General features: G+C 43.8%; 1 protein-coding gene across 7 annotated transcripts in view; it reads left to right on the top strand.

The window, feature by feature from the left end:
* bzw2 (basic leucine zipper and W2 domains 2) overlaps positions 1-27116 on the top strand; it is a 99548-nt gene that overhangs the window by 32826 nt on the left and 39606 nt on the right. For 5 of the 7 annotated variants that reach the window (XM_069913776.1, XM_069913778.1, XM_069913775.1 and 2 more), the window contains 4 exons: positions 17216-17280; positions 18302-18478; positions 21293-21396; positions 26318-26383. In XM_069913776.1, the coding sequence (XP_069769877.1) occupies positions 17223-17280; positions 18302-18478; positions 21293-21396; positions 26318-26383 (405 nt within the window). In that variant the 5' untranslated portion in view covers positions 17216-17222. Of the gene's footprint in view, positions 1-1398; positions 1517-16749; positions 16809-17215; positions 17281-18301; positions 18479-21292; positions 21397-26317; positions 26384-27116 lie in introns of those variants that run through there. The other 2 variants (XM_069913777.1, XM_069913779.1) reach the window with 2 other exon arrangements.

Genomic DNA, 27116 nt, shown 5'->3' on the forward strand with positions numbered 1-27116 from the left:
GCAGTGCTATCACATGACAGCCTCAACCCTTCCCAATACAATCCACCCCTTGGAGGCCTCACCACTCATCAAACATGAGACCATTAATAACTATGCTCTTCTTTCTTTGGCTTGGCTTCACGGGCGGGTAATGTCCACGTCAGCTGCAGGCTCGTTTGTGGCTGACAAGTACGATGCGGGACAGGCAGACACGGTTGCAGTGGTTGCAGGGGAAAATTGGTGGGTTGGGGTTGGGTGTTGGGTTTTTCCTCCTTTGCCTTTTGTCAGTGAGGTGGGCTCTGCGGTCTTCTTCAAAGGAGGTTGCTGCCCGCTGAACTGTGAGGCGCCAAGATGCACGGTTTGAGGCGATATCAGCCCACTGGCAGTGGTCAATGAGGCAGGCACCAAGAGATTACGTTACAAATAAAAACATGTTTAAAAAAAAAAAACAATACTTATCAAGTGGGTCAATATATACACTAGTGCCTTCCAAACGCTGGACAAGGTACATAGTCAAATTCAATGACAACACCTCACCAGCGCCCACCCCCCACCCGTGACCAAACAGGGTTGTTGTATTACCGATCGACCAGGATGCTGTGAGAACTGCTCCCCAATGTCAGAGGGGAGGATAGAAAAAGGAATTTGGTCACTGACTCCTACGTCTGGTTTATCTGGCTTAGCTGGCAAATGTGAGCACCCTTACAACCAACATCTGTGAGCAGGCAGTGCTAGGTCATCCATCAGGTGCCAGTGCCCCCTCTTGGCTTGTATATCCCGCACCTTGGCTACATGCTTGGGTGCTCCCCAGGCGAAGAGCCCAGATGCCTGTCACCATGCTAGCCCATGATGAGGCAGGGAGCAGGCTGGCAGGTATACATTCAGGGTGTACCTGGAGTTCCTGCTTTTCTGGGCTGATGTTTAACACCAGGATGCTGTTCCCATTCATGTTCTCTTTCAATGTGTGCCCCAAGTGCCTGTGTTGAATCTCTGTAATGATAGCCAGGAGGAGTCAGGATGGAAAGTTAGCCAATTTCGTATTTTTAAATAAAGGCTCTCAAAGCCCCATGAGGTGTTTTTCTGATAATGGGAGTTTCTGGAGTGATGCTGTTATTGTGTAACAAAATATATACAATGTTTCCTACCATCGTCAACTCACAAACTGTAACTTTGCATCCACACTGCAATTATGTATCTAAATTTCAATTTTTCTGAGTGTGCCACGTCAGCTGCAGGCTCGTTTGTGGCTGACAAGTCCAATGTGGGACAGACTGACACGGTTGCAGCTCGCCATAGAACACGATTTTGGGAAGGCGATGGTCCTCCATTCTGGAGACGTGACATACCCAGCGTAGTTTGATCTTCAGCAGCGTGGATTCGATGCTGTCGACCTTTGCCATCTCGAGTACTTCGATGTTGGAGATGAAGTCGCTCCAATGAATGTTGATGGAGCGGAGACAACGCTGGTGGAAGCGTTCTAGGAGCCGTAGGTGATGCCGGCAAAGGACCCATGATTCGGAGCCGAACAGGAGTGTGGGTATGACAACGGCTCTGTATACGCTAATCTTTGTGAGGTTTTTTAGTTGGTTGTTTTTTCAGACTCTTTTGTGTAGTCTTCCAAAGGTGCTATTTGCCTTGGTGAGTCTGTTGTCTTTCTCTTTGTTGATCCTTGCATCCGATGAAATGGTGCAGCCAAGATAGGTAAACTGGTTGACGGTTTTGTGTACCCGATGGAGAAGTGGGGGGGCTGGTAGTCATGGTGGAGAGCTGGCTGATGGAGGACCTCAGTTTTCTTCAGGCTGACTTCCAGGCCAAACATTTTGACAGTTTCCGCAAAACAGGACGTCAAGCGCTGAAGAGCTGGCTCTGAATGGGCAACTAAAGCGGCATCGTCTGCAAAGAGTAGTTCACGGACAAATTGTTCTTGTGTCTTGGTGTGAGCTTGCAGGCGCCTCAGATTGAAGAGACTGCCATCCGTGCGGTACCGGATGTAAACAGCGTCTACATTCTTGAGGTCTTTCGTGGCTTGTTTCAGCATCATGCTGAAGAATATTGAAAAGAGTGTAGGTGCGAGAACGCAGCCTTGCTTCACGCCATTGTTAATGGAGAAGGGTTCAGAGAGCTCATTGTTGTATCTGACCCGACCTTGTTGGTTTTCGTGCAGTTGGATAACCATGTTGAGGAACTTTGGGGGGCATCTGAGGCGCTCTAGTATTTGCCAAAGCCCTTTCCTGCTCACGGTGTCGAAGGCTTTGGTGAGGTCCTTTGTTTTGTTCTCTGCACTTTTCTTGGAGCTGTCTGAGGGGAAAGACCATGTCAGTAGTTCCTCTGTTTGCGCAAAAGCCGCACTGTGATTCTGGGAGAATATTCTCGGCTACACTGGTTATTATTCTATTTAGGAGAATCCTAGCGAAGATTTTGCCTGTAATGGAGAGCAGCGTGATTCCCCTGTAGTTTGAGCAGTCTGATTTCTCGCCTTTGTTTTTGTACAGGGTGATGATGTTGGCATCACAAAGGTCCTGAGGCAGCTTTCCTTGGTCCCAGCAGAGCTTGAAAAACTCATGCATTTGGCATGCAGAGTTTTGCCGCCAGCCTTCCAGACCTCTGGGGGGATTCCATCCATACCTGCTGCTTTGCCACATTTCAGTTGTTCAATTGCCTCCTATGTTTCTTCCCGGGTGAGGACCTCATCCAGCTCTAGCCTTAAGGGCTGTTGAGGGAGCTGGAGCAGGGCGGATTCTTGGACTGAGCGGTTGGCACTGAAAAGAGATTGGAAGTGTTCTGACCATCGGTTGAGGATGGAGATCTTGTCTCTGAGGAGGACTTTGCCATCTGAGCTGTGCAGCGGGCTTTGGACTTGGGGTGAAGGGCTGTACACAGCCTTTAGAGCCTCGTGAAAACCCCTGAAGTCGCCAATGTCCGCGCTGAGCTGGGTTCGTTAGGCGAAGCTAGTCCACCACTCATTTTGGATCTCCCTGAGTTTGCGCTGAAATTGGCTGCATGTGCGACGGAAGGCTCGTTTCTTCTCTGGCCAGGATGGCTTTGCAAGGTTGGCCTGGTGGGCAGCTCGCTTCTTTGCCAGCAGCTCCTGGATTTCCTGGTTGTTTTCGTCGAACCAGTCCTTGTTTTTCCTGGAGGAGAAGCCCAGTACCTCTTCAGTGGATTGCAGTATGGTAGTCTTCAGCTGATCCCAGAGGGTTTCAGGGGACGAGTCCGTGAGGCGGATTGCGTCTTCGAGCTTTGCTTTGAGGTTTGCCTGGAAGTTTCCTTTCACTTCGTCTGACTGCAAGTTTCGCATTGATCAGCGCCCCCTCTCTAATAACCTGGGTGCCCTCACTGATGGTACCCCATTGTGGGCACCTTTGTAGATCCCACACAGGAGGGTGGGGCACCAGACATTTACCACAGTCACCACCCGATCCCACAGGGTGGTGCCTTCCTGGACCTCTGGCTGTGGTGCCCATAGGCCATTGTTAATGCTCTGCTGGTCAGAGCGGCTCCCCAGGGTGCTCCCCTCTTGGTGGGTGTCGGACTCTGGCTTTACCCTACCCTTAATTTAGTCTATGTGTCATCTGAATCCAACGTGTTCGTTAAATGAAGTGATTGTTGAACCGAATACCTTCTCCTATCAGTTTATTACACAGCACAAGAATAAAGCTTAACAAAGCTCTGGTTCAGTCGTTAGTTCATAGGTCACCTGCACAGTGAACTATTCCCCAAGACTGACCTCTACTGTCCAGTCTCTACAGTTTATATAGCTCAACCTTATCATACAGAACAAAAGTTGGCTTTCTTTGCTACATTTCTTGCATAAGATTTATCACAAGTAATTTCCTGCTCTGCAGATATCTGGGGTGTAGAGCTCCCATCTTAATCCTCAAGGCCAGAATATCCTGTTGTTTTGATCAGAAATCAATTCATACCCCAGATATTTCTAATTATTTCTTTGTTCTCATCTGGCCATATTCTTCTGTTCTACTCAGCACCTCCTTCTGTCTTAGCCTTCTTACTGAGTTAGTTTCCATTCTCTTTGTTTCTGACAGTTTCTGTCAGGATTCTCTTCGTTCTTGTCTGGCCATCATCTCCTGTACCTTAACATTCCTACTAAATTGTTTCATACATATTCTCTCTTTTGTATTTTGGGAGCAGGCAATTCTAAACCTACTGTAATCAGCCAACTTTGCTACATACTGTGGCTGTCCTTTACTTACATTACTCTTTCCCTTCACCGTGAGATAAATATTAAATTGTTACATAGTACTGGATTCTTGTATACAAAATGAATAGTGCATAAGCATATATTCTACATATTTTCTATGATTAATTAATTTCTACATATTGTGGCTGCCCCTTACTTACATCACTCATTCCCTTCACCATGAGGTCAATATTAAATTGTTAAATAGTACTGGATTCATGTATACAAAATGAATAGTACATAAGCATATATTCTACATATTTTCTATGATTAATTAATTTCTACATACTGTGGCTGCCCCTTACTTTCATCACTCATTCCCTTCACCATGAGGTCAATATTAAATTGTTACATAGTACTGGATTCATGTATACAAAATGAATAGTGCATAAGCATATATTCTACATATTTTCTATGATTAATTAACCCCTAGATTCCAACATGGGCAAGGCTCAAATTGGGGCCCCCTTCATCCCACAGTTGGAGCACACTCACAGCCAGGTGCTAATGATGCCGGTGTGCTAACTGGGTTAAATCATTTTGGGAGAAGACGCGTGTTTCAGTCAACTTGGAGTGGCCCCCTTCAGCCTGGGCATCCCCCACGCCCCCCCCCTCCCTGCGCTGGGTCTGGGACCGTGTGGTGATGGGTCTCACGTGCCGGGGTTCATTTTGGGGGAGGGAGAAGTGGGTGTGTGGCTTGGGCTCTAGCTCCTCCTTGCCCCATCTTACCAGATGTCCCCATCCCTCAGTCACACATCCAGCTTGTTGCCCTGCTGGATCAGGGTTCAAGCTTTCAGTGGGTCTGGCTGCCATTCAGACCTACGGTCAGCCCACACCTGCTGCAACTATGAGCCTGCAGGCAACTTTTGTTCCCCTGACCTCGAGATCATGAGCTCTGCGCTGCCTCCTCCCTGTCCTTCTGGCTGCATAAATGGTGGATCTGATTAGTAATCCCAACCTGACTTCTTAGGAGGGATGCAAACAGCCAAAAGGCACCCCTTTGACTCCCTTTGGCTTTGGGAAACCCTGTCTTCTTAAGGAGGGAGACCACATGGTGCCCCAGTTTCTCACAATGTGGGTCCAATTGCTTAGACCAGTCCACTGGTTTACTGTGGTCTGCCAGCATGTTGGCCAAACGCTCAAATCCCTTCATCTTATCTATCCACCCAGGAATCCTATCCTTGGTGCCTGCACTGGCCTTTTTGCCTCTGTTCCAGAACATTTCCCCAAGAGTCCAGCCAAGAGTGAAACAGGTTTGGTAGGTCTCAAACGCAAGGACTCTGAACACAGTTTTGATATAGGGAAGGATTTTATTTATGAAGGCAAGTGTGGGAAATGGTAGCTGATGCCCCCCCCCCCCACCACACACACACACACACACACACACACACACACACACACACACACACACACACACACACACACACACACACACACACACTTTATATACAATTGTGAGAAGCAGAGGTGCCTTCACAGATTTCACTCGAGACAAAAATTGAGAACAAAGAACATTTATTTTACAACAGTGCAAAGTTGGGTGCTTCCCTTTACCCTGGGAATACACACACATACTGGGGCTTACCCAATTTTTTATACATTCTATTTCAAGTACAGAGGTACCTCCCCCCTTAACATTCTTCTGCCTCCTGGATTGATTTAGCATTAGGTAATTCTGCCTACGTGCAGTTTATGTGCTTTTCTGTAAACTTGTTTACCAGGAAGCAGAAGTGTCATGTCTTTGTTCTTATTCATAAATCTCAACCCCCAGGACTTGCTAAATCTATCTACTTGCTAAGACCTCTATTCTATTATACTTGCTTAACGCTTCCTCACATTCCATCCTTACTCCACCTTATTCAGCCCATCATAATTCATTCCTATTTAGCACTTGCTTGACTTCCCATATTCCATTATCCCTTCATCCAATCCTAATTCATTCCTATTTAGCACTTGCTTGACTTCATATTCCATTATCTCTCACAATCCACCCTTTTTCTTTAGCTACACTTAGTAAACCCTCAATCGGGAAGTATTATTTTAAGCTTGGTCTTTTTCCCAGCGAGTCAGTAAACGAACTGCGACCTCAGCATCATCGAACAGAGTTTGGGAAGAATACATCATTTGGGTTGCAGTGACCTGACGAAGGGCCCGTTGAATTAAACAATGCACACAAGGTATTAAGCAGGGAATTATAAGGACTAGAATAAAAAATCCAACCGCTATAAGGGCCATATGTATCCAGCTCCAGTCGCCAGTAAAAATTTTAGTCCACCATACATCGGACCAAGGATGCCAAGTCTGGACCAGGACATGGGAAAGTTTTCGAATTCCTGAAGAAATATTTTTTTTACCGCCTGGCCATTGTCATCAATCTTCAAGCAACAATTGGTAAGGTTCAATTTTCCACAAACGCCGCCCTCAACAGCCAACAAGTAATCGAGGGCCAGGCGATTTTGATAAGCTGTAGCACGTATCTGTCGCTGTTCTTCAGCCAATAAATCTAATGCCGTTGCTGTCTGATTGGTGATAATTTCCAAAACTGCCTGGAGTCTGATCAAACGATTTAGTATATAAATGGGGGTTCGATATCCCCATGATCCATCCTGAGCCCAAGTAGCAGGGCCATAATATGAAATAATACGTTCAAGGGGCCAGTCTTCACCCCAATTTCCAATTTTAAGTTCTCTCTTTGGATGAGTATCCTGAGGAGATTGTGGGATTAGGCGCATATTTTGCTTGGTGGAAAGGTGATGGTCAGCATCAAAGGCAGTAAGACAAATTGAGGTTGAATGATTCCAATACAACAAGTGCCGCTCCAATCAGGTTCTAAAAAGGTATAAGCCATATTCCCACAAATCCAATATAAACCCTCTGGTGCATATCCATGTGGGATAGTCTGGTTCCAGATCTGCCGAAGCAAGGGGAATTTTACCTGAACAGTTCCATATGTCACTGGTGTCATTGATACTCTCATAAAGCACACAATCCAAATCTTTTTCCATAGAGAAATACCAGGTAGGGGTTGCAGGATGCCAAACAGCTGTAGTATTCTTGAGCAGCTTAAGTCGTTTCCAACTGGAATGCCCCTTATAGTGATGGCCTTTAGCCTTCCAAACCCATTCGTGACCCAATGGATGATTTACAAGATGCCAAGTTTGGGGGGTGGGTTTCAATTTTATTCATTGTAGCATTAAAGGAGAAGTTCCCATATATATCCAAAGGCTCACCTTGCTAGGGCCAGGTACCATCTTTAGTTGGCCCTCCGCAAATCCAACAATTCTTCAGCCCCAGCAAGTCAGCTGTTCGTTGACTTAAATCTACCCATTTATTGTCACCTAACCAGAGAGTAGCAGCTTGTCTGCGAGCATTAACATATATATCCCCTTTATTCCTACTCCAGTTATAGCCCTGACTAATATTTTGCTTATAATTCTCCCACCATCTCCTCTGTACCATATTTTTGGCACTTGTCTTTTTAATACCCGTAGAGGCCGGAACGCAAACCCAATCCACTCCCCTAGGACAGTTCTGCTTCCCTGGTCCATGTTGGGATCCTAAATTAAACCATAATAAATAAGGTACCCCACTGTGAATGCACTCTATACTTGTGCCCCGTCTGCATTCTAAAGGTAAACTTGTCCATTCTTCAGAGTAACTATCACCTCTGCTGCCCCTATTCCAGGAGGACTTAATACATTGTGTACAATTGGGTGGTTTCCCAAAAATTGGAAACCAGCAGGAAAACAATACCGCAAATAATAAAAATAACATTACAACAATTTTTGTCGGTGGAGCGTGACTTTCAGACCAGAAGGATGTGAAATTGCATGTCAGGTGGAGGGGATATTATCAACGTCTTTAGTCTGGGGATTAGCGCTCTTAATGCGTTGTACGTGAGTCCATCCCTTTTCTTTTGTTCATACTGCAGTGTCTGTAATCAAAAGTACACAATAAGGGCTGTCCCATATAGGTTCTAGTTTATGGTCTTGCCATGCTTTTACATATACCCAATCACCAGCTTTAATGGAATGAATGGGATAGTCCAGGGGTGGGTTTTGAGCTAATAACCCCTTCTGTTTTAAGTCATATAAAGAAGTGGAAAGTCCCTGCAAACATCCAGATACACATTGGTCATTAGCCTCAGGGGCAGGGGATCAGCGCGGAATCCCATGCAAGGAAGACTGACCCTGCTCGGCCAAGGTGTATATTCCAGAACAAAAGCATACTTGGAATCGGTACAGACCGTTCCCACCTTTCCCTCCAAAACCCGGAGAAATCACCTCTAATTTTAGTAATAATAGACAATCCTCTCTCCGAGGGGCCCCATCTAGCACCCGTTCCAAAACCCGGCCAAACAAATTCGGTGACCCCGCAAAACCCTGGGGAAGGACCGTCCACCAGCACCGACCCTTCCATCCTGTAAAGGGACCCTCCCACCCAAATGCAAACATGTTCCCACTGTCCACCACCAAAGGGCAGGTCCAGAAGGCATCCCCGAGACCAACCACACCGAACCACCCACCATGGGATCAATCCCACCCATCAACGCACAAGGGCCAGGCAGAACCGGACAACGGGTGAGAACAACTTTGTTTAACTCTCTCAAATCCCGCACCAATCGGCATGTGCCGCCCGGCCCTTGGATAGGTAGAACCGGAGCACCAAAGGGTGACATGCAGGGTTCAAGCACACCGTCTTCCACCAACCGGTCAACCACTGGCTGCAGCCTCCTTCGGCCAGCCACAGGAATCGGACACTTGTTTTCGTCGAACTACATGGTCGGAGTCCTCCAGAGCAACTTGCAGGGGAGGAACATCCAACCCTCCTCCACTGCCTCCCTTCGCCCATACCCCAGGACCCACCAGTCCCCGATCCTCCTCCGTCAGCACATAAAATTGAACCCCGATACCCGATCCCCGCGGTCCGGCATTGACAGCCAACCGGTCCTGCAAATCATGTCCCAACAAGCAAACCCCAGCTTGGGGAACTAGCAAAACATCCTCTGTCACTATACCTCCTCCTATTTGTATCTTTACACTCTTTAATTTAGGGACCGCAAAATATCTCTCCACCCCCGAAATCATCACCATCTCTTCTGTTCCAACAGCCCCGGGCTGTCGCAAAACACTAGACCGGGCTGCCCCGGAATCCACCAGAAAAGTCATTCTGTCACCGTGGGATCCCACGCCCAAACCTACCAATGGTTCTCTGTGCAGCCCCACGGCATGCATCAGCTGAGAACCGTGACCCCCCCCTATTCATAATCTGCCTCCATCAATGCGTAAGATCACGTCTCCCTGGCCCGCATCGGGCATTCCCTCTTAAAGTGTCCCTCCTTTTTACAATAATAGCATACTAATGCTCCTGTTTCCCAATTTCTGCCAGGGTCTCCACGGGGTCCCGGGAACGGTCGCCATCCCCGGAATCCTCCTCTACCCTTACCTCTGTCCTGGTCTCTTCTTCCCCACTCCCAGCGCTCCTCCCAACATCCAGGAGCCGACACACGGTTCCTAATACTTCCTTGCTTTCCATCCACAACTTCCTTTACTGCCTGCATCAAAATCAGCCTTTCCTTTCTGTTTTTTTTCTAAGACCTCTGGACGTATGCCCTTTGTGCAATCTGCAAACGCTGTGATAGTCCCTGTTCATGTCAATTCTCCACCTTTTGTAATTTCTTCCTGATATCTAGAGCTGAATTAGTAACAAAACCCATCAATACCAACTGTTCACCTGCTGGGGATTCTATATCCAACCCCTCATATTGCTATATGGCCGCAAGTAATCTAGTCAGAAATGCAGAGGGGGTCTCCTCGGGACCTTGGGGAACCTCAAATCCCTTTTCAAAGCTCTGTCCCCCTGGAACAGACTCCTTCATTCCCTCCACTAGATTAACCCTGTACTCATCCATTCGTGTGTGACCATCATTAGTAGTCTTTTATAGACATTAATTTATCCCAGGTATATATATTAGGCCCCAAAAATTGATCTAATTGTTCTGCACATCCCTGAGGGTCTTCTACCAGAGAAGTCATTTCCTTTTTAAAATTGCGCACCTCAGTACTAGTCAGAGGCACGTTTACAAATCCGAGACCCCCTCCATCCCCTCCCAAGGGAACCTCCCATAAAGGTCTCATCCAGTTAGTTTCTGGTTTATCTCCTCTTCTATGATGGTTAGATTCCTGCCCTCTGGGAGATAAATCAAAGAGTCCAGCCCCTTCCTCCCGAAGGGCCTCACACTGTTCTTCTGAATGACCCTCACAATCAAAGTCTCCTCCCTCTCGTGTCGATTGAGACGGTAATCTTGCACTCTGTGAATGAGTCCTCATACTTTCTCCTTCTTTCTTTAACTGTAGAGGAGGAGGGGAAGGTAAAGAAGGGTAAAACATAGGGGAAAAAGGGGAATGGGAGCCGGCACAGGGGAAACATAAGGTGGAGGAAGGGAATGTAACACATCCCATTCCTTTATTTTGGGGGCAGAAGGTTCCTCATCCTTCTTATTTGTAAGTTTTTTCTCATCGAAAATCATCTGATTAGACAATCCACTAAGCCAACAGGCTGCATATTCCCTACTCCCGGTATTGTCTCCTTGATTTTGGTAGAGCCAGATGTTCAATGCCTGACACATCCAGTCCTCATCGGATCCGAACTTTGGCCAATATACCGAACTCCCTTTTATCGTATTCTTAACCCATTCCTGACAACAATACCTGACCATGGTCTGCTTATCCTTCTCATGGGTTTCCCCCGCACTCCAATTGGATAACATTAGTCCTAACAGACTATGTTTCGGTATTTTATCCTCCCGTCCTTCTTTAGGACTTTTTCCCTTGCTACTTCCTCCTCGCATATTGGCAGGAAAATAAAATTCCTCTTATCGGAATCCAGTAGCTATTCCTAGCATGCTTCCTTAATGTCCTCCCGTCGTTTGTTCTCAATGCCTCTTCTCGGATATCACTCGCTTCGTCCACTGACCAGCTACCCGTCGTCTGGGAGTCCAGCTGAATCAGCCAGGGTGCACCTACCCCCGTCGTCAGGCGCTCTGTCAGTGGAGGGAGTGCGATCCCGGACGATTCCCCAAGTTGTGAGAAGCAGAGGTGCCTTCACAGATTTCACTCGAGACAAAAATTGAGAACAAAGAACATTTATTTTACAACAGTGCAAAGTTGGATGCTTCCCCTTACCCTGGGAATACACACACATACTGGGGCTTACCCAACTGTTTATACATTCTATTTCAGTACAGAGGTACCTCCCCCCTTAACATTCTTCTGCCTCCTGGATTGGTTTTGTATTAGGTAATTCTGCCTATGTGCAGTTTATGTGCCTTTCTGTAAACTTGTTTACCAGGAAGTGTCATGTCTTTGTTCTTATTCATAAATCTCAACCCCCAGGACTTGCTAAATCTATCTACTTGCTATACCTCTATTCTATTATACTTGCTTAACCCTTCCTCACATTCCATTCTTACTCCACCCTTATTCAACCCATCATAATTCATTCCTATTTAGCACTTGCTTGACTTCCCATATTCCATTATCCCTTCACCCCATAATTAGCACTTGCTTGACTTCCCATATTCCATTATCTCTCACACAATGATCAGGGAAAAATCAATATGATGCCCCACCACCCTTTGACTCAGTGCAGACACGACTCTATGCTACATGGGAGACTAATTAAAAACTCCCAACTCTTTTAACAGTGCACATCTTACCAACAGTTTCTCCAGCACCCTTCCACATTTCTAGGCCTGGAGTGAAGCAGGGTGGTCCAAAGCTGGCAAAGAGAGAGAACAAAGAGCACATGGCACCTTTATAGTGCTGGAGGGACAAACCTACATCATTTACTGGGGGCCAATAGCTCAGTGGCAGGAGGGTTAGGCTAATTACAACAGCCAATGGCCCAAAGCCAAGTACAGGTAGGCTGGAGAGTGCAGTCCACGCAATTTACATGGGTCCAATAGCGAGATGTGCACTAATGGGTTGGCCAACCCTGATTGGCAGCTGGGTCCTCCGACTAGGTGGGGGGGGGGGGCAGTGCTGTCACATGACAGCCACAACCCTTCTCAATACAAGTCCCTTATGTCCACTTTCACTTTACAGATTTAATCTTCCCCTGTTCTTCCAATGCATCAGCTTCCATCCCATCTTGCTCACTATCCACCTTGTTTTGCCTGGTCTTGTGATTATATAGCAGGTATTCCTCAAAATTTTTCATTCTTCTCATGTCCCGTATTCTTCTGAGGGTTGCTTCCATTTCTCTTCCTTCCTGTTCTATTCTTTCTTTTTCCTCTTGCCATGTCCTCCTGTTTGCTTTCTTTTTCTCTCTGTATTTCCTTATTTCCTCCTCCCAGACTCTGATTTCTCCCTCTATTTCCACCGATCCTTTTATTATAGGACACTTTTTGAGGGCTCTCTCCTCGGGATAGGGAGGGGGTTTCTCTACTTCTTTAAGTCTGGATATACAGCAGGCTCCTTATTCTGTCTGTCTTTTTCACCAGATTTTTTGTTACTTGCTCCTTTGTATCCTTTCCAATTATTATTATTATTATTATTGGTGTCTGGCCTTTCTCAATCTTTCTCCTTCCATCCCAAAGAGTTTTAGTATTTCTGTCTCCTGTTTTCTTGTTTAATTTATTTTCTTAGATTTGTCTCTGGGTTTGTAATTTTTAATTAGTCCCTCCATAAGCTTGCATCAAAATTTCCTTCTTTTGGCCATTTTGTAACTAGATTTTTGGTTCTCTTTTCCCATTTCTCCAAAATCTTTGTGATCTAATTTTGGCTTACGGGAAACTTTTGACTCAGCATTTCTACTGCCGTTCCTTTTTCTCTCATGTTCCTTTTTAGTATGGTGTTTTATAGGTACACATAAATAAATAAATATTGTTTTGTACAAATGAGTCTTGGATGGTTAGCATGAGCAGTTCCTTTGGTAGTTCAGCATTCTCACTGCTCGTGAGAAGTAGCTGTTCCTCAGCTTGGTGGTGCTGGCTCTGATACTCCTGTATCTCTTCCCCGATGGGAGCAGCTGAAAGAAGCTGTGTGCAGAGAGGAAGGGGTCCTCAATAAACTTGTGTGCCCTCTTCAGGCAACAATCCTGGTAGATCACATCGATTGGGGAATCCTCTCTGCAACTTGTATAGTTCTGTGGATTGACCTCTGATGCATTTCTCTGCACCAACTGTACCACACTGTGATGCAGATGGCCAAGACGCTCTCGACAGAGCTCCTATAGAAAGTTGATGCAACAGTGGCCGGTAGCCTTGCTGCTACATCTTCTCAGGAAGTCCAGTCACTGTTGAGCCTTCCTGACAAGTGTGAAGATGTTGAGTGTCCATAATAGGTCATTAGTGAACTCCATGGTACTTGGTGCTCTCCACTCTCTCAACTACAGAATTGTTGATGTGCAGTGGAGCAGGGTTGTTTCTGGTCCTCCTGAAGTCCATGATCATCTAGTCCACATTGAGACTCAGGTTGTTACTTTTGCGCCATTTCACGAGATTTTGGAGTGGGATTCATCATTGGTGGTGATGAGGCCAACTACTGTTGTGTCATCTGCAAACTTGATGACACTGATGTAGCTGGATCTGATGTTGCATTTATGGGTCAGTAACATGAAAAGGAGGGGCCTGAGCACACAGCCCTGAGGAGCACTAGTGCTCAGTGCGATGGTGCTCAACATTCTGCTACCAACCCGGACTGACTGAACCTAGATAGGATTCTGAGAGGTTCATTTACTCTTGGAAAGATCAAATCAAATGTGTTTGTTTGGTGGCATTTGCTTGAATAATTCTACACAATGCACAACTCCAAGCAGAATAGGATATGAGCTAAAAATTGAAATAATTGCATCTGGTGTGGAACAAGAATCAGAAGAACATTCAACATGATTTCAAGAGTGGAAGGAAAGATTAAAAAATGAAAGTGTTCTGAACAAATGATATTGCATGAATTAAAATATTAAACCTAGTCAAATGTATAGCTCTAATCAGATATTGGGAGTGAGCAGAACTTGGATTGCAAGATGACTGGATGTTCACTGCTTTTCATTGAACTTGGTAGTCATTTGAAATATTTGAAGTAACAAGTGATTAATCAGACAAACAAAGCAAGCATTACGTGGGAAGCATCTGTAGTCCCAGACAAGCAATGGCCGAATGATGAAATGTCAGAAATTCGTAAGAGTGAGATATTTGGAATAGAATCAGAGTTTTTTTGTCATGAACAAGTCATGAAATTCAGTGTTTTGTGGCAACATAATAGTGCAAACATTCATATTATAAACCATCTTACAACAATAAATGTAAAAAGAATAGTGTATGAAAAGTAAGACAGTGTCTTTGGTTCATTGATTATTCAGGTATTTGATGGCAGCGGGAAATAAGCTGCCTTTCTACCTTTTTCCCAATGGTAGCAGAGTGAAGAGGGCTTAGCGTGGGTGGTGGGGGTCTTTGAGGCTGGAGGCTGCTTTTTTTAAGATACTGCCTCATGTAGATGGCCGAGTTAACAACCCTCTGGAGTTTATTCTTGTCATGAGATTGGCATCTCCATACCAGGCAGTGATGCAACCAGCCTACCGCTACCCCCCTCAGTGCTGCCACTACCCCCTCTCACTGTACACCTGCAGAGGTTTTTGAGAGTCTTCCGTGACATAGCAACTCTCCTCAAACACCTCACAAAGTATAGCCTCTGGCGAGCCTTCTTTGTGATGCATCAATGTGAAGGCTCCAGGACAGATTCCTTAGAGATGTTAACACCCAGGAATTTGAAGTTCTTGATACTCTCCACTACTGAGGCCTCAATGGCATCCTCCCGAAGTCCACAATCATCTGCTTGGTTTTGCTATCGTTGAGCGCAAGGTTGTTGGCGTGACACTTCTTAATGAGCTGATTTATCTCCCTCCTGTAAACTCCCTCATTGCTCTTTGTGATTCTGCCAACAATTGTGGTGTCATTGGCAAATTTGTAGATCGCATTGGAATTGTGCCTGGCCATACATTCGTGTGTGCATAATGAGTAGAGCAGTGAGCTAAGCATGCTTGGTGTACCTGTGTTGATAATCAATGAGGAGGAGACATTGTTTCCAACAGACACCCTATGGATACCAGGTCTAAGATTTATCAGAGCAAACTTCATTAATGCTTTAAGGAAAAGTATTTTTAATCAATGTTCTTTTTACCCATCCTTAATTGCACTTGAACTGAAGGACATACCATTTCAGGAGATACTGAAAGGCACTTGAAATGTTCCCTCTAATTTTTAGTAGTCAGTGTGCGCAAAAAAAATCTCATGTTGTTCAATTGTTTTTTTCCTGTGACAAAGATATGCGTGCACTGAATGCTTGTGCAAATGTAAACTTAAAATTGTTTCAAGATACTTTAGGCACAGCCTATCGCTCATGGCTAATAAAACTGTTCAAAGTATGTATTTAATTAAGATTTTAGTTGAAACTTTGAACAACTTTGTTCAGTTTGTTGTTCCATTAAATAAAACATCAGTATTTCTTGTATTTATGTGATGCAATGTCTCAATAAATTAATAACAATAACACCCATCATTTCATAGATTAGAATGATTAAATTTGCTGGAAATGGTTAAATCAAAACTCATTCAATTACAAAGCTAGTTGACAAACTATCCAGATTCTTAATGTGAAAATCCACAGTTTATGTAGGTTTATAAAATAGTTGACATAAAACTGTACAGAATAACAACAGAATAATATGCATATTGAAGTAACTCAGTTATTTTTTTTCCTCTGTCCTAACTTTGGTACTTACCATTCTGTGTAAACTCTACCTAGACTAGTCATCCCCAAAGTGGGTGCAACTGCACCCCCCCCACCGCGGGCAGTGGAAAGATCCAAGGGGGCAGTGAGGGAAAACAGGGTGGTCAGGACTGTGAGGAAGAAGGGGACATTCCGAACCCAGTCTTGTTATTATTCAGTTTGTTGCAAAGTTGAATGAAGAAGCCAGTGCAGTAATTTTCTGGCCAGACTTGGGGTGGCCGGTGAGTAAAATAAATGGTGACAGGCGTTCTCGCGAGAGCTGATCTTGGTGGTTGCCATGTTATTCTGGCATCACTACCTCCCTCACTCAGCATCTCAGCTGCCACCACCCCCCCATAGCAACGCCACCAACTCTCCAGCACTGCCGCTACCCCCCTCAGTGCTGCCACTACCCCCTCTCAGCCCTGCCGCCACCTCCCTCTCGCCACCCCCCTCTCAGTGCTGTCGCTGCCCCCTGTGCTGTCACCAACCCACCTCAGCACTCCACCACCATCCATCACCCTGCTCAGTGGCCCTGCCAGCGCCGTTGTATGAGGGGAAGCACTTGGGATGTGGCCTGGAGGCCAAAGGGCGGCAGCCCGAAAAAGTTTGGGAAGCACTGATCTAGACGAATAGAACTTCCATCCAATTGATAGTTTTTGATTCTCATTAGCATATCCAAATGAAATTCACCTCAACGGATTATTTTCAATAAGTATAATGATTATATTATTTTAAGTCACTAACCTTTTGTGTGCATTCATTTCCTTTGTGCGCTGGTGCCAAACATGGGGGTGCTCACAGACTCAAGGGAACAGTGGTTACATGTATTAATGAAGCTGGAGATTGAGTAACGATGGCAGGTTTGTATCTCTGAAAGGCATTAGTGAATCAGCTGTGTTTTGGGTCGTTTTATGGTCTTTATGACCTGTTACTTATCAAAAAAATAATCAAGATTATTATCTGAATTTAAATTCCACATCTACCCTAGTGTGATTTGAACGTGGATGTCAAGTTGTGAGTCTGCACCTCTGGATTTCTATTTGGGTAATTTAATGGCTGGACAAAGACTAGGTACTTCAGTTAAAATCCAGCAGCAAGGAAAATATTAGGTGCTTGTCTAGAAATCTGTAAAGATAACTATTTTCTTCCCTGTAAACTAACGCCTGTATTCCATTTGGTGGATGTGTCCAATAGTGCCACTAAGATGGGAGTTGTTTCATGTTCATTTCTGCCAGGAGTCTAATTTTTGTTTCTCATTTCACTGTAGAAAGTTTATGAGTAAGTTGCAGAAGCCGGTGCTAACAGGCCAGCGGTTTAAGACCAGGAAGAGGGGTAAGCGCTTTTAAAGGCTACTAGTTTCATTTGCTACACTGCTCTCCACTGGCCACCATGACAGAGGTGCACCAAAGAAGAGGTACAAGGACTGCCTAAAGAAATCTCTTGGTGCCTGCCACATTGACCACCGCCAGTGGGCTGATATCGCCTCAAACCGTGCATCTTGGCGCCTCACAGTTTGGCGGGCAGCAACCTCCTTTGAAGAAGACTGCAGAGCCCACCTCACTGACAAAAGGCAAAGGAGGAAAAACCCAACACCCAAACCCAACCAACCAATTTTCCCCTGCAGCCGCTGCAACCGTGTCTGCCTGTCCCGCATCGGACTTGTCAGCCACAAACGAGCCTTCAGCTGACGTGGACTTTTACCCCCTCCATAAATCTTTTTCCGCGAAGCCAAGCCAAAGAAAAAAGAAGTCAGTATTGGGCCCCAACCAACAAATTTTCCCCTGCAACCGTGTCTGCCTGTCCCGCATCGGACTTGTCAGCCACAAACGAGCCTGCAGCTGACGTGGACTTTTACCCCTCCATAAATCTTCGTCCGCGAAGCCAAGCCAAAGAAAGAGTTTCATTTGCTACACTACTGTAAATGATGAATCAAGAAAATGCATGACTACTGAGCATATCAGGAATATTTTTCTGATTATCGTAAACAAAACAATCCATGAATTTGTGAAGTCCTCTGTATTATCATTTTATTCTATTTTTTTGGTAATGTTGTTATCTGGATAACTCATTGAGAAGCATTGCACTTTATTCTTGTCAGATTAAATGGAGAGATTGATTGCTTTTGGCAACCTACTGCATAAAATAATTGCTGTCACAAACATTTGATTCTTGTCTGCATAAAAAAACATTCTCAAAATATGCGTGGCAGTCATCTACTCTGTCGCCAGCACCTTCTTAATGTAGTGACTTTTGTCGCTTTAAAAAAACAATGGTTTGAAGGTAGTGGAAATTTAACACTGTAATGTATCCAGGAAGATTAGCAGTCAAGACTGAAATCATCTCTTTTCTGCAGATGAAAAAGAGAAGTTCGAACCAACAGTCTTTAGAGACACTATCGTTCAAGGTCTTAATGAGGCGGGGAGTGACCTCGAGGCAGCAGCCAAGTTTCTGGATGTAACAGGCTCAAGACTAGATTATCGACGTTATGCAGATACTCTGTTTGATATATTGATAGCTGGGAGCATGCTAGGTAAATATAAAACCTAATATTCTTTAATAGATTGTAACAAAAAGGATTTGCTGACTATATTATGGAGTCAATTTTTTTTTTTAGCTATACTGTATTTTGATAGATTAGTTTGAGGAGGAAAAACCCAACACCCAACCCCAACCAACCAATTTTCCCCTGCAACCGCTGCAATCGTGTCTGCCTGTCCCGCATCGGACTTGTCAGCCACAAACGAGCCTGCAGCTGACGTGGACTTTTTACCCCCTCCATAAATCTTCGTCCGCGAAGCCAAGCCAAAGAGAAAGATACTTAACCCCTACTAAAAGGCAGCATGTTAATCACTGAAACATTAATGTTACATACAAGGAGCAGCTTTTTAATAGACTGTCATTTATTACCACAAAGTAAAAACACAATGCTGGAGAAACTCAACAGGTCAAACAGTGTATTTTATACAGGCAGTGCCCGGGTTGAAAATGTCCAATTTACAAACAACCCATAGTTATGAATTGACAAGCCAGCTGGAAGGAGAATGACGTCTACTTCCGGTTCAAGAGGAGCTCACTTTCCTTTGACTTGCTGCCCCGTTGATCATCGTGTGCCCGGTGATATGCATCGGCTGTCAGGCTACGCCACGTGGCCTGGGCAAAGCAGTGGGCGGGCAAGGGCGGGGGAGAAGAAGAAGCAGCCTGCACCATCGCAACACCTCCGGTACCATCACAGTTTGGCTCCGCAAAATGGTCGCCGCTCAGCCCCACAAAATGGCAGGGGTGAGGAGGAAGAGGGGAAGGAGAGAGGGAGTAGGTAGTGAAGGATTCGAGCATGAAATTCGGAATTTCAAATTGAAGGTATCTGTACTATACCCATCTCTCCATCATCTTCTGTAAGTGTTAACTTTTAATCATGATCTTATGACTGTATGTAAGTTACTTTTATTATTGTGTACAGGACTATATTACCTATATTATCATTATGTACTACATTATTATGTGTTATATTATTATGTTTAAGATGTTTTAGTGTATTTGGAAGTGTTTTATATTCATATAAAGGTAAAATATATACTAAGATAAACATTTGACTAACTGTGCTAAATAAGGACCATATGTACTGGTTCCAACTTAGATACAAATGTGGGTTAAAGACAGAACTAGGTAATGGAACTCATATTTAACCCGGGGACTGCCTATATAGTTGAGATACAAATACATAACTGACATTTCGGATTTAAGCCCTTCATCGAGGAAAGGAAGAATGTCTGTAGGCGTCTGAACAAAAAGGAAAGGGCGGGAGAGGTGGGGGAAGGCACATGATCCCAAAAGGAGGAGGTTATAGGTGGAGAAGGGAGGGAGCACACAGCAGCAAGGTGGGGGAGGAGGGATGGCAAGGTGAAATCAGAGGGATGGGCTGGGGAGCTGAGGGAAATGTCTGGGGGGGGGAGGGGAATAGAGGGAGTAAGGAAAGTAGGTTAGTAGAAACTGGAGAAGTCAATGTTAATGCTATCTGGCTGGAGAGTGCCCAGATGAAAAATCAGGTGTTGTTCTTCCAATTTACGGGTAGTCTTGGTGGGAAAGAAATCAAAATGACTTTCTGATACTTGTACAAAATGGTTCTACCTTGATAGTAGCCAGGCACTTGTCAGCTATCTGTCACTTTGCTGTGTTCAGCTGTTTAATAACAACATCCTTGCCAAGATTTTTTATTGACAGTAAGTCCTTACTCTATTTAACCCAACTATGTTCCACTTCCTTAACATGGCTGCTTCAGATTAAACAACAGAAAAAATATCAAACTGGTCATTTTTTTTAAGTTAGTAAGTGCAAGAAGCAGGAAGAAAAGGAAACATGAGAAAACACAATCGCAACAGAAAAGCAAATTTGTAGCAAAATAAGGATATGAAAACAGAAATGGAGAAGAAATGGAAATGCATGGAGAGAGGTGATGGGGTTTGGTGCAAAAATAGCATTGTAAATGTAGAGTAGAAAAGCAGAAGCAGAGAGACTTATTTATTCGATCCCCTGGCAGCAGCAACTCAGCCTCAGAAAAATGAGCTGTGTAGATGCAAGGTGTCCCGTGGCCTGGTTGTCAGCGGACTTGCATTGCACTGAATTATAGACTTCTGTGGCGGTTCTATACCAAAGGATATTGTGTCATATTTTTATAATTTCTTGGCTCCTGACTTCTGCAGCCTGCAGCACAATACAGTGACAGCTGTGTGGCTCTGCAAAGGATATCTTGTATCTTTCTGTTTTTCACTTTCTCTCAGAGAGAAAACAGCAGTGGACACTCAGTGATTGATAGCACTACAGAAACCAATCGATTTCTGTGAATTAAAGAACCGTGGGATATGGGGATGGGACAGGAATGTTTTGGTTTGAGATGGAAATTCTAAAATTTAATTATTTTGTCCATGTATGATCTGAAGCCTATGCAAATCCCGATTAAGCTGTGAACTGATTTTTGTCTCCCACTCTTATTAGTAAGTTTATGGTCCTTTAAATTGCTGGGGGTGTTTAACAATGTAAAAGTTGCTATTAAAAATTATTTGCAAATAGATAAGATTGAAACGAAAATTTAGTTTCTATATTTGATGTTAATAGTCAAATTAAGTTTTCCATTGGCTGCAGACTGAACTGTGCCTGAAATAGAAGAGTCCCTTGAATAAGGAGCAAATTCAGATGGTGGAATTGTATTTGTAGAGCTGGTTTTGAAGTAGATTCATCCTCCTCACTCACTTTTTAATAACGCTGGACACTTATTAACTTCAAAGATGTGAGAAGTGCTGATGGGTGACATTTTTAGAACTAAGATGTTTATATACTTCTTCTCTTGTAGCCCCAGGAGGAACACGCATAGATGATGGAGACAAAACCAAGGTGACTGAATACTGTGTGTTTGGTGCCGCTGAAGATCAGCAAGTAATCCGTAACTATGCTCAGGTAAATAGATGCTCTGATTCAAGGCTGATAAATTATTTTGGTCTAAAACTATTGAAGATAATGAGGTTTTCAAGGTTAAGTGATAGAAAAGAATTAACAGAGGTGGGGAATGTTGTGAGCATGTAGGAGAAAATCAATTGCAGGGATAGTGGGTTTGATAGGATTGCTTATCTGGGAGCATCCATGAACCCAGTCAGCCAAATGATCTTCTCCCATGTCATGATAAATCTATTCTGATCAAATGATGTTAATATTTTAGTTTAATTATTTGATACCAAGAGCTTTTTTGAAAAAAAACATTTGTAATTTGGAAGGAAAAGTGCCAGCATTTCAATTGGAGTGAATTTAGTTCAAAACTGGATGTAGCTTTTATCAGGAAGGATGTGGAAGCTATGGAGAGGGTGCAGAGGAGATTGCCCAGGATGTTGCCTGGATTGGAAAAAATGTCTTGTGAGGCAAGGTTAGCAGAGCTGGGAGTTTTTTCTTTGGAGCGCAGAAGGATGAGAGGTAACTTGATAGAGATGTAGAAGATTATGAGATGCATAGATAAGGTGGACAGCCAGCACCTTTTTTTCTCAGGGCCGGAGTCACAAACACCCGAGGTATCTATACAAGGTGAAGGGTGACGTTTAGGGGAAACATCGGGGGTATTTATTTTTTACACAGAGAGTCGTAGCTGCCTGAAATGCATTGACAGGGATTGTGGTGAAGGTTGGAACAATAGAGGCAGTTAATTGCCTCTTTAACAGGCACATGAATGAAAGAAAAACAGAGGCTTAGGTTTTTGTTTAAAATGTAGGTTGTCACAACATTGTGGCTGAAAGGCCTGTACTCTGCTGCTATGTTCTATCTCAATTAAGAAATAGAATCATTCAAAATGATTGTATACCAGCTTCTAATAGCCTGAATACGCCTGAGATTGTCTGATCTCAAAAGCTAAGCAGGCTCAGGCCCGGTCAGTACTTGGAGGGGAGACCGCCAAGGAATATCAGGTGCTGTAGGTTTCTGTGAGGGGGTGCTTGATGAAGTGGCAACTCTCTGTCTGCCATATAGTAGACAAAAGTTAAAGAATTTCATGTATATCACATTCTAAATGTGGTATTATGTGAAAATATTGGAATCTTTACCCAATTTGGTCAAAATAAACTGGTTATATCTTTGCTGCCAAAGATATAATCTCAAGGTCACCTGCTGAACTTGCCATTGATATGACTGCCTGGAATCTTATCTTTTACACAGGAATCTAACTTTCAATAATAGTGAGAAAATAATCTTTTTGTTAGACTCTATTTTTCTGAGCTCTTCTGTGCATTGTTTCTTCCATCTCATGAACATCATGAATGTAGATCTAAATTATTGGTCATTGAGTCAAACAGCACTGAATGGGCCCTTTGGGTCAACTCGTCCATGACAACCAAGTTGGCATTCTGAACGAGTCCCATTTGTCTTCATTTGGTCCATAAGGGAGAGGGAGCGGTGTGTGCTTTTATTTAATACCAGTTGGTGTTATTTTGGGATTATGTCAACCTCCTGCTCCACTGCCTTAGTGCAAATCTTGATTAACTCTGTTATCTACCCCGAGAGTTCTTATTCATGACTCTCAATGGTGTTTGTATCTCTCCTGATGCCAATGACAAACAGGCACTTTGCAAAGCTGCATGTTGTGGTCAGTAAACAAGACAGTCCACCCCAATACACTACAAATCATAGTCAGTGACCTTAGCTAGGTCTGCCCCAAAAAATGTTGTCCAATTACCACCGGCAAGTAACTTGTACCAGAGGACCCAGCACACTTGATCACTGTTATACCAAGATAAGGAAGGCCTACTGTTCTTTCCTGAGACCACTTTTTGGCAAGTTAGTTTACCTGGCTGTGCTTCTGCCTTCATACAGACAGAGCCTGAAAAGACAAGCTCCTGAGATCAGGACAGCAAGGAAGTGGTTGTGGGAGGCTGATGAACTGCCTCGAGTCAGTGGATTGGGCGGTGTTCAAGACTCGGCTAAGGATCTCAATAATTACACCTGGGCCATTACAGGCTTTATCGAAACAACTATGGACAAGTACGTCCCCACCAAATCAATCAGAGTTTTCCCCACCCAGAGGCCCTGGATGAAGAATGAAGTCTGGAACTTGTTGAGAGCCAGATTATAAGCTTTTAAGTTCAGAGATCCAGATCACTGTACAAGGACCATGTACAACCTATGAAAAGCCATCTCCCAGGCAAAGTGGAGATTCTGGACTAGAAGAGAAACAGTGAAGGATACCCAAAAGCTATGGTAGGGCCGAAATGACATAGCTTGATACAAAACCAAATACGGTGCAGTAGGAGACACCAAAGCTTCACTCCCATATGAACTCAGTGCCTTCTACGTCCAATGTTATCACCAGAACAAAGAAGAACCATGTTCCCTGATGATCCTCTACTGTCATTTTGTGAGGCTGAAATGTTGGTTGCCTTCAGGAGAGCGAATCCAAGGAAAGCATTCAGTTTGGATGGAGTAACCGGCAGAGTACTGAAAACTTGTGCTGACCAACTGGCCAGTGGATATCTTCAACATCTCACTCCGGCATGGCATTGTACCCACCTTTTGCCCAAGAAGACTGTGGTAACCTGCCTAAATGACTGCCAACCAGTAGCACTGATATCCACAGTGATGAAATATATTTTGAGAGGCTGGTGTTGAAGTATATCAGTTGCTGTCTAAGCAATGACATGGATTTATTCCAATTTGCCTATCGCAGCAACAGGTCTGCAGCAGATGCCATCACACTATCCTGGAATACCTAGATGGCAAAGATACATACATCAGGATGCTCTTTATTGACTTCAGTTTGGCATTCAACACTATCTCATCTCAGAACTGATAGCAAGCTCCAGGGCCTGGCACTCAACACCCCACTGTATAATTGGATCTTGGATTTTCTAACCTCCAGACCACAATCAGTGATGATTGGTAAGAATATCTCCTCCATAATCTCCTTCAGTAGTGGAGCTCCACAGGGCTGCATACTGAACCTCCTGTCCTATCTGCTTTACATGTATGGCTGTGTGGCTCAGTATGACAATGACACTATTTACAAATTTGCTGACTATACCATTGTAGTTGGCTGTATAAAAAGAGGTGATGAATCAGTGTACGGGAGGAAGACTGAAAATGTGGCTGAATGGTGTACTAACAACCTCACTCTCAATGTCACCAAAAACCATAGAGCTGATTGTGGACTTCAGAAAGGGTAAACCAGAGGTATACGATCTAGTGATCTTTGGGGGCTCAGAGGTGCAAAGTGTGAGAAAATTTGTATTTCTGGGAGTCACTATTTTGGAGGACCTTTCCTGGTCCCAGTACATGAATAACATTGTGAAGAAAATACATCAGTGCCTCTACTTCAGGAGTTTGTGGAGGTTCGGTATGACATTGAAAACCTTGGCAAACTTCTACAGATGTATAGTGGAAAATGTGCTGACTGGCTGCATCACCACCTGGTATGGGGGCACCAATATCTCTGACCGGAAGGCCCTGCAAAAGATAGTGAACTTGACATGCAAAACTCTCTCCAACATCGAGAAAATCTTCATGGAATGCTGCCGACAGAGACCAGCAGCAATTATCAAGGATTCACCCTACCCAGGACATGCTCTGTTCTCACTGCTGTCGTCAGGAAAGAGGTATGGGTGTCACAAGACTCATACCACCAACAGTTGCTATCCCTCCACCATCAGACCCCTCAACAACAAACTCAGAGAATCATGACTACTCTTACTTGCACATTATTTATTTTTGAAAACAGGTATACCCAGTTTTACAAATACTTGCTTTATGCAAATTCACTTTTATGAAGAAATCTGTGTTCACTTTTATGAAAGGATTTTCACTTTTACGAAAGCAGTGAGCCATTATAGAGGCACTAGTGTGTAGCACCATGAGCAGCTCCTTCCCAGGGAACTGCAATGAGGTCAATAAATAGATGACCCTCTTCCTCTCTCTTATATCCCAGTTTCCTGTACCTCCCACGCAGTGGCATCAACTAGGGTTGGTGTCACCCAATGCAGTAACTCATGGTGTCACAATACCACCAACCCCCAACCCCCACCCCCTCCCCCCACCATGGACCAAGTGTATGAGTGTACTGAGTGTACCGGTGTGTTTTCCTTGTATGTCCAGGCAGCGGTGCTGAGCTGGGGTTGGTGTGGGGGCTCTGACTGGAGCATATGAGAAGGTTCAAAAAGTAAATTTTTGCTCTATGTACTGTGTATTTATCATATCATTCCTACTTTTAATAAATATTAGTGTTATTTTAGGTTTTAAGTGTGATTTGGTGGGTTATTTTTTGGATCTGGGAACGCTCAAAAACTTTTCCCAAGAAAATCAGCAGTAATCACTTCTTCACTTTATGCCATTTCGGTTTACAAATGGTACTGCAGGAACACTCTAGTTTTGTAAAACGGGGTATACCTGTATTTATTTTGTGTATTGTAGCCAGTTTGTTTACACTTTTTTTTACAATTCTCTCTTGAATATATATCTTTTCTTGAGTACAGTTTTTTTGTACTGCCAATAAGTAGAAATTCTGCCTGGCCCACAGGAAAAAGATACTCTGACAATAAATCTGAACTTGAACTTGATATTCTTCTCAACACTTCCTATGCACATACATGTCCAAATGTATATCAGTGTTTGGCTTTTACTGGATAAGGAAGTTTTTCTCAAATATATTATACTAGAGATTTGGAGAATTGTGCTTACTGATGTAAACTATCCACATTAGCTGGTGTATCGAGCCAGGAATGATGATTTGTCATTCATTATAATACAAGTATTGCTATGTCATTTTTAACCTTGAGACAAATGCACTGCAATATATTTTATGTTATCTTTAGGCTGGCCATTTTGTGACCTGAACATTTGTTATATTCATTAGGTCTTCAATAAGCTTATCAGGCGTTACAAATATCTGGAAAAAGCATTTGAAGATGCAATTAAAAAGGTAATTTTTCTCTCCAATCTAACTTCAATCTGAATTTTTCTCCAGGAATTTTGAAGTGATTAGAAACTCTAGCAAATGTTACCTTACTGTTTATGTCATGTCATTGTCTAATAAAGGTCGTACAAGACCATACAGTGATAAAACATTTGTCTTCTCTTCATATCCTGATATCATTGAGGACTGGTTAAAACATGGCAATCAGCTTCAGCAACCCTAGATGCTATGAGCATTTACCTGTGGACTTCAGATGAAGATTTGGAGTTGGCTCCAATGGGTTGGAATGTTCTCATTACTCACCGTCAGGTCTTGTATGTGAAGAAATTAACACTGCGCCAAAGTGTAGCTTGTATTTAGGCATGAGTAAGGACATTGTTTGCAGCATTTAGAATGTACTTCCAAAGAGTCTGAGCAGAGAAAAATGCTTCAAAGAGAAAAGTGAAGGCTCTTCTGAATGCACAGATTTCATAAAAAGAATGAACAACTGAAAGGCACAAATAGAAATAAATTGATACAATCCCATCGCCATTGCAGAAACCAATGCCCATTTTCAAGAGATCTGAGAACAATACAGCACAGAAACTGACCCTTCAGCCCATGAATCTGTACCAAACATAATGTTAAAATCAAATAAAAATTCTGTTGTTTGTACTTGATACATATGGCTCCATCCCCTTCATATCCATGAGTCTCTGTAGAACCCTCTTAAATGCTACTGTTGTATCTGCTTCCACCA

Source organism: Narcine bancroftii, chromosome 1, assembly GCF_036971445.1.
Source record: "Narcine bancroftii isolate sNarBan1 chromosome 1, sNarBan1.hap1, whole genome shotgun sequence".
Taxonomy (NCBI): domain Eukaryota; kingdom Metazoa; phylum Chordata; class Chondrichthyes; order Torpediniformes; family Narcinidae; genus Narcine; species Narcine bancroftii.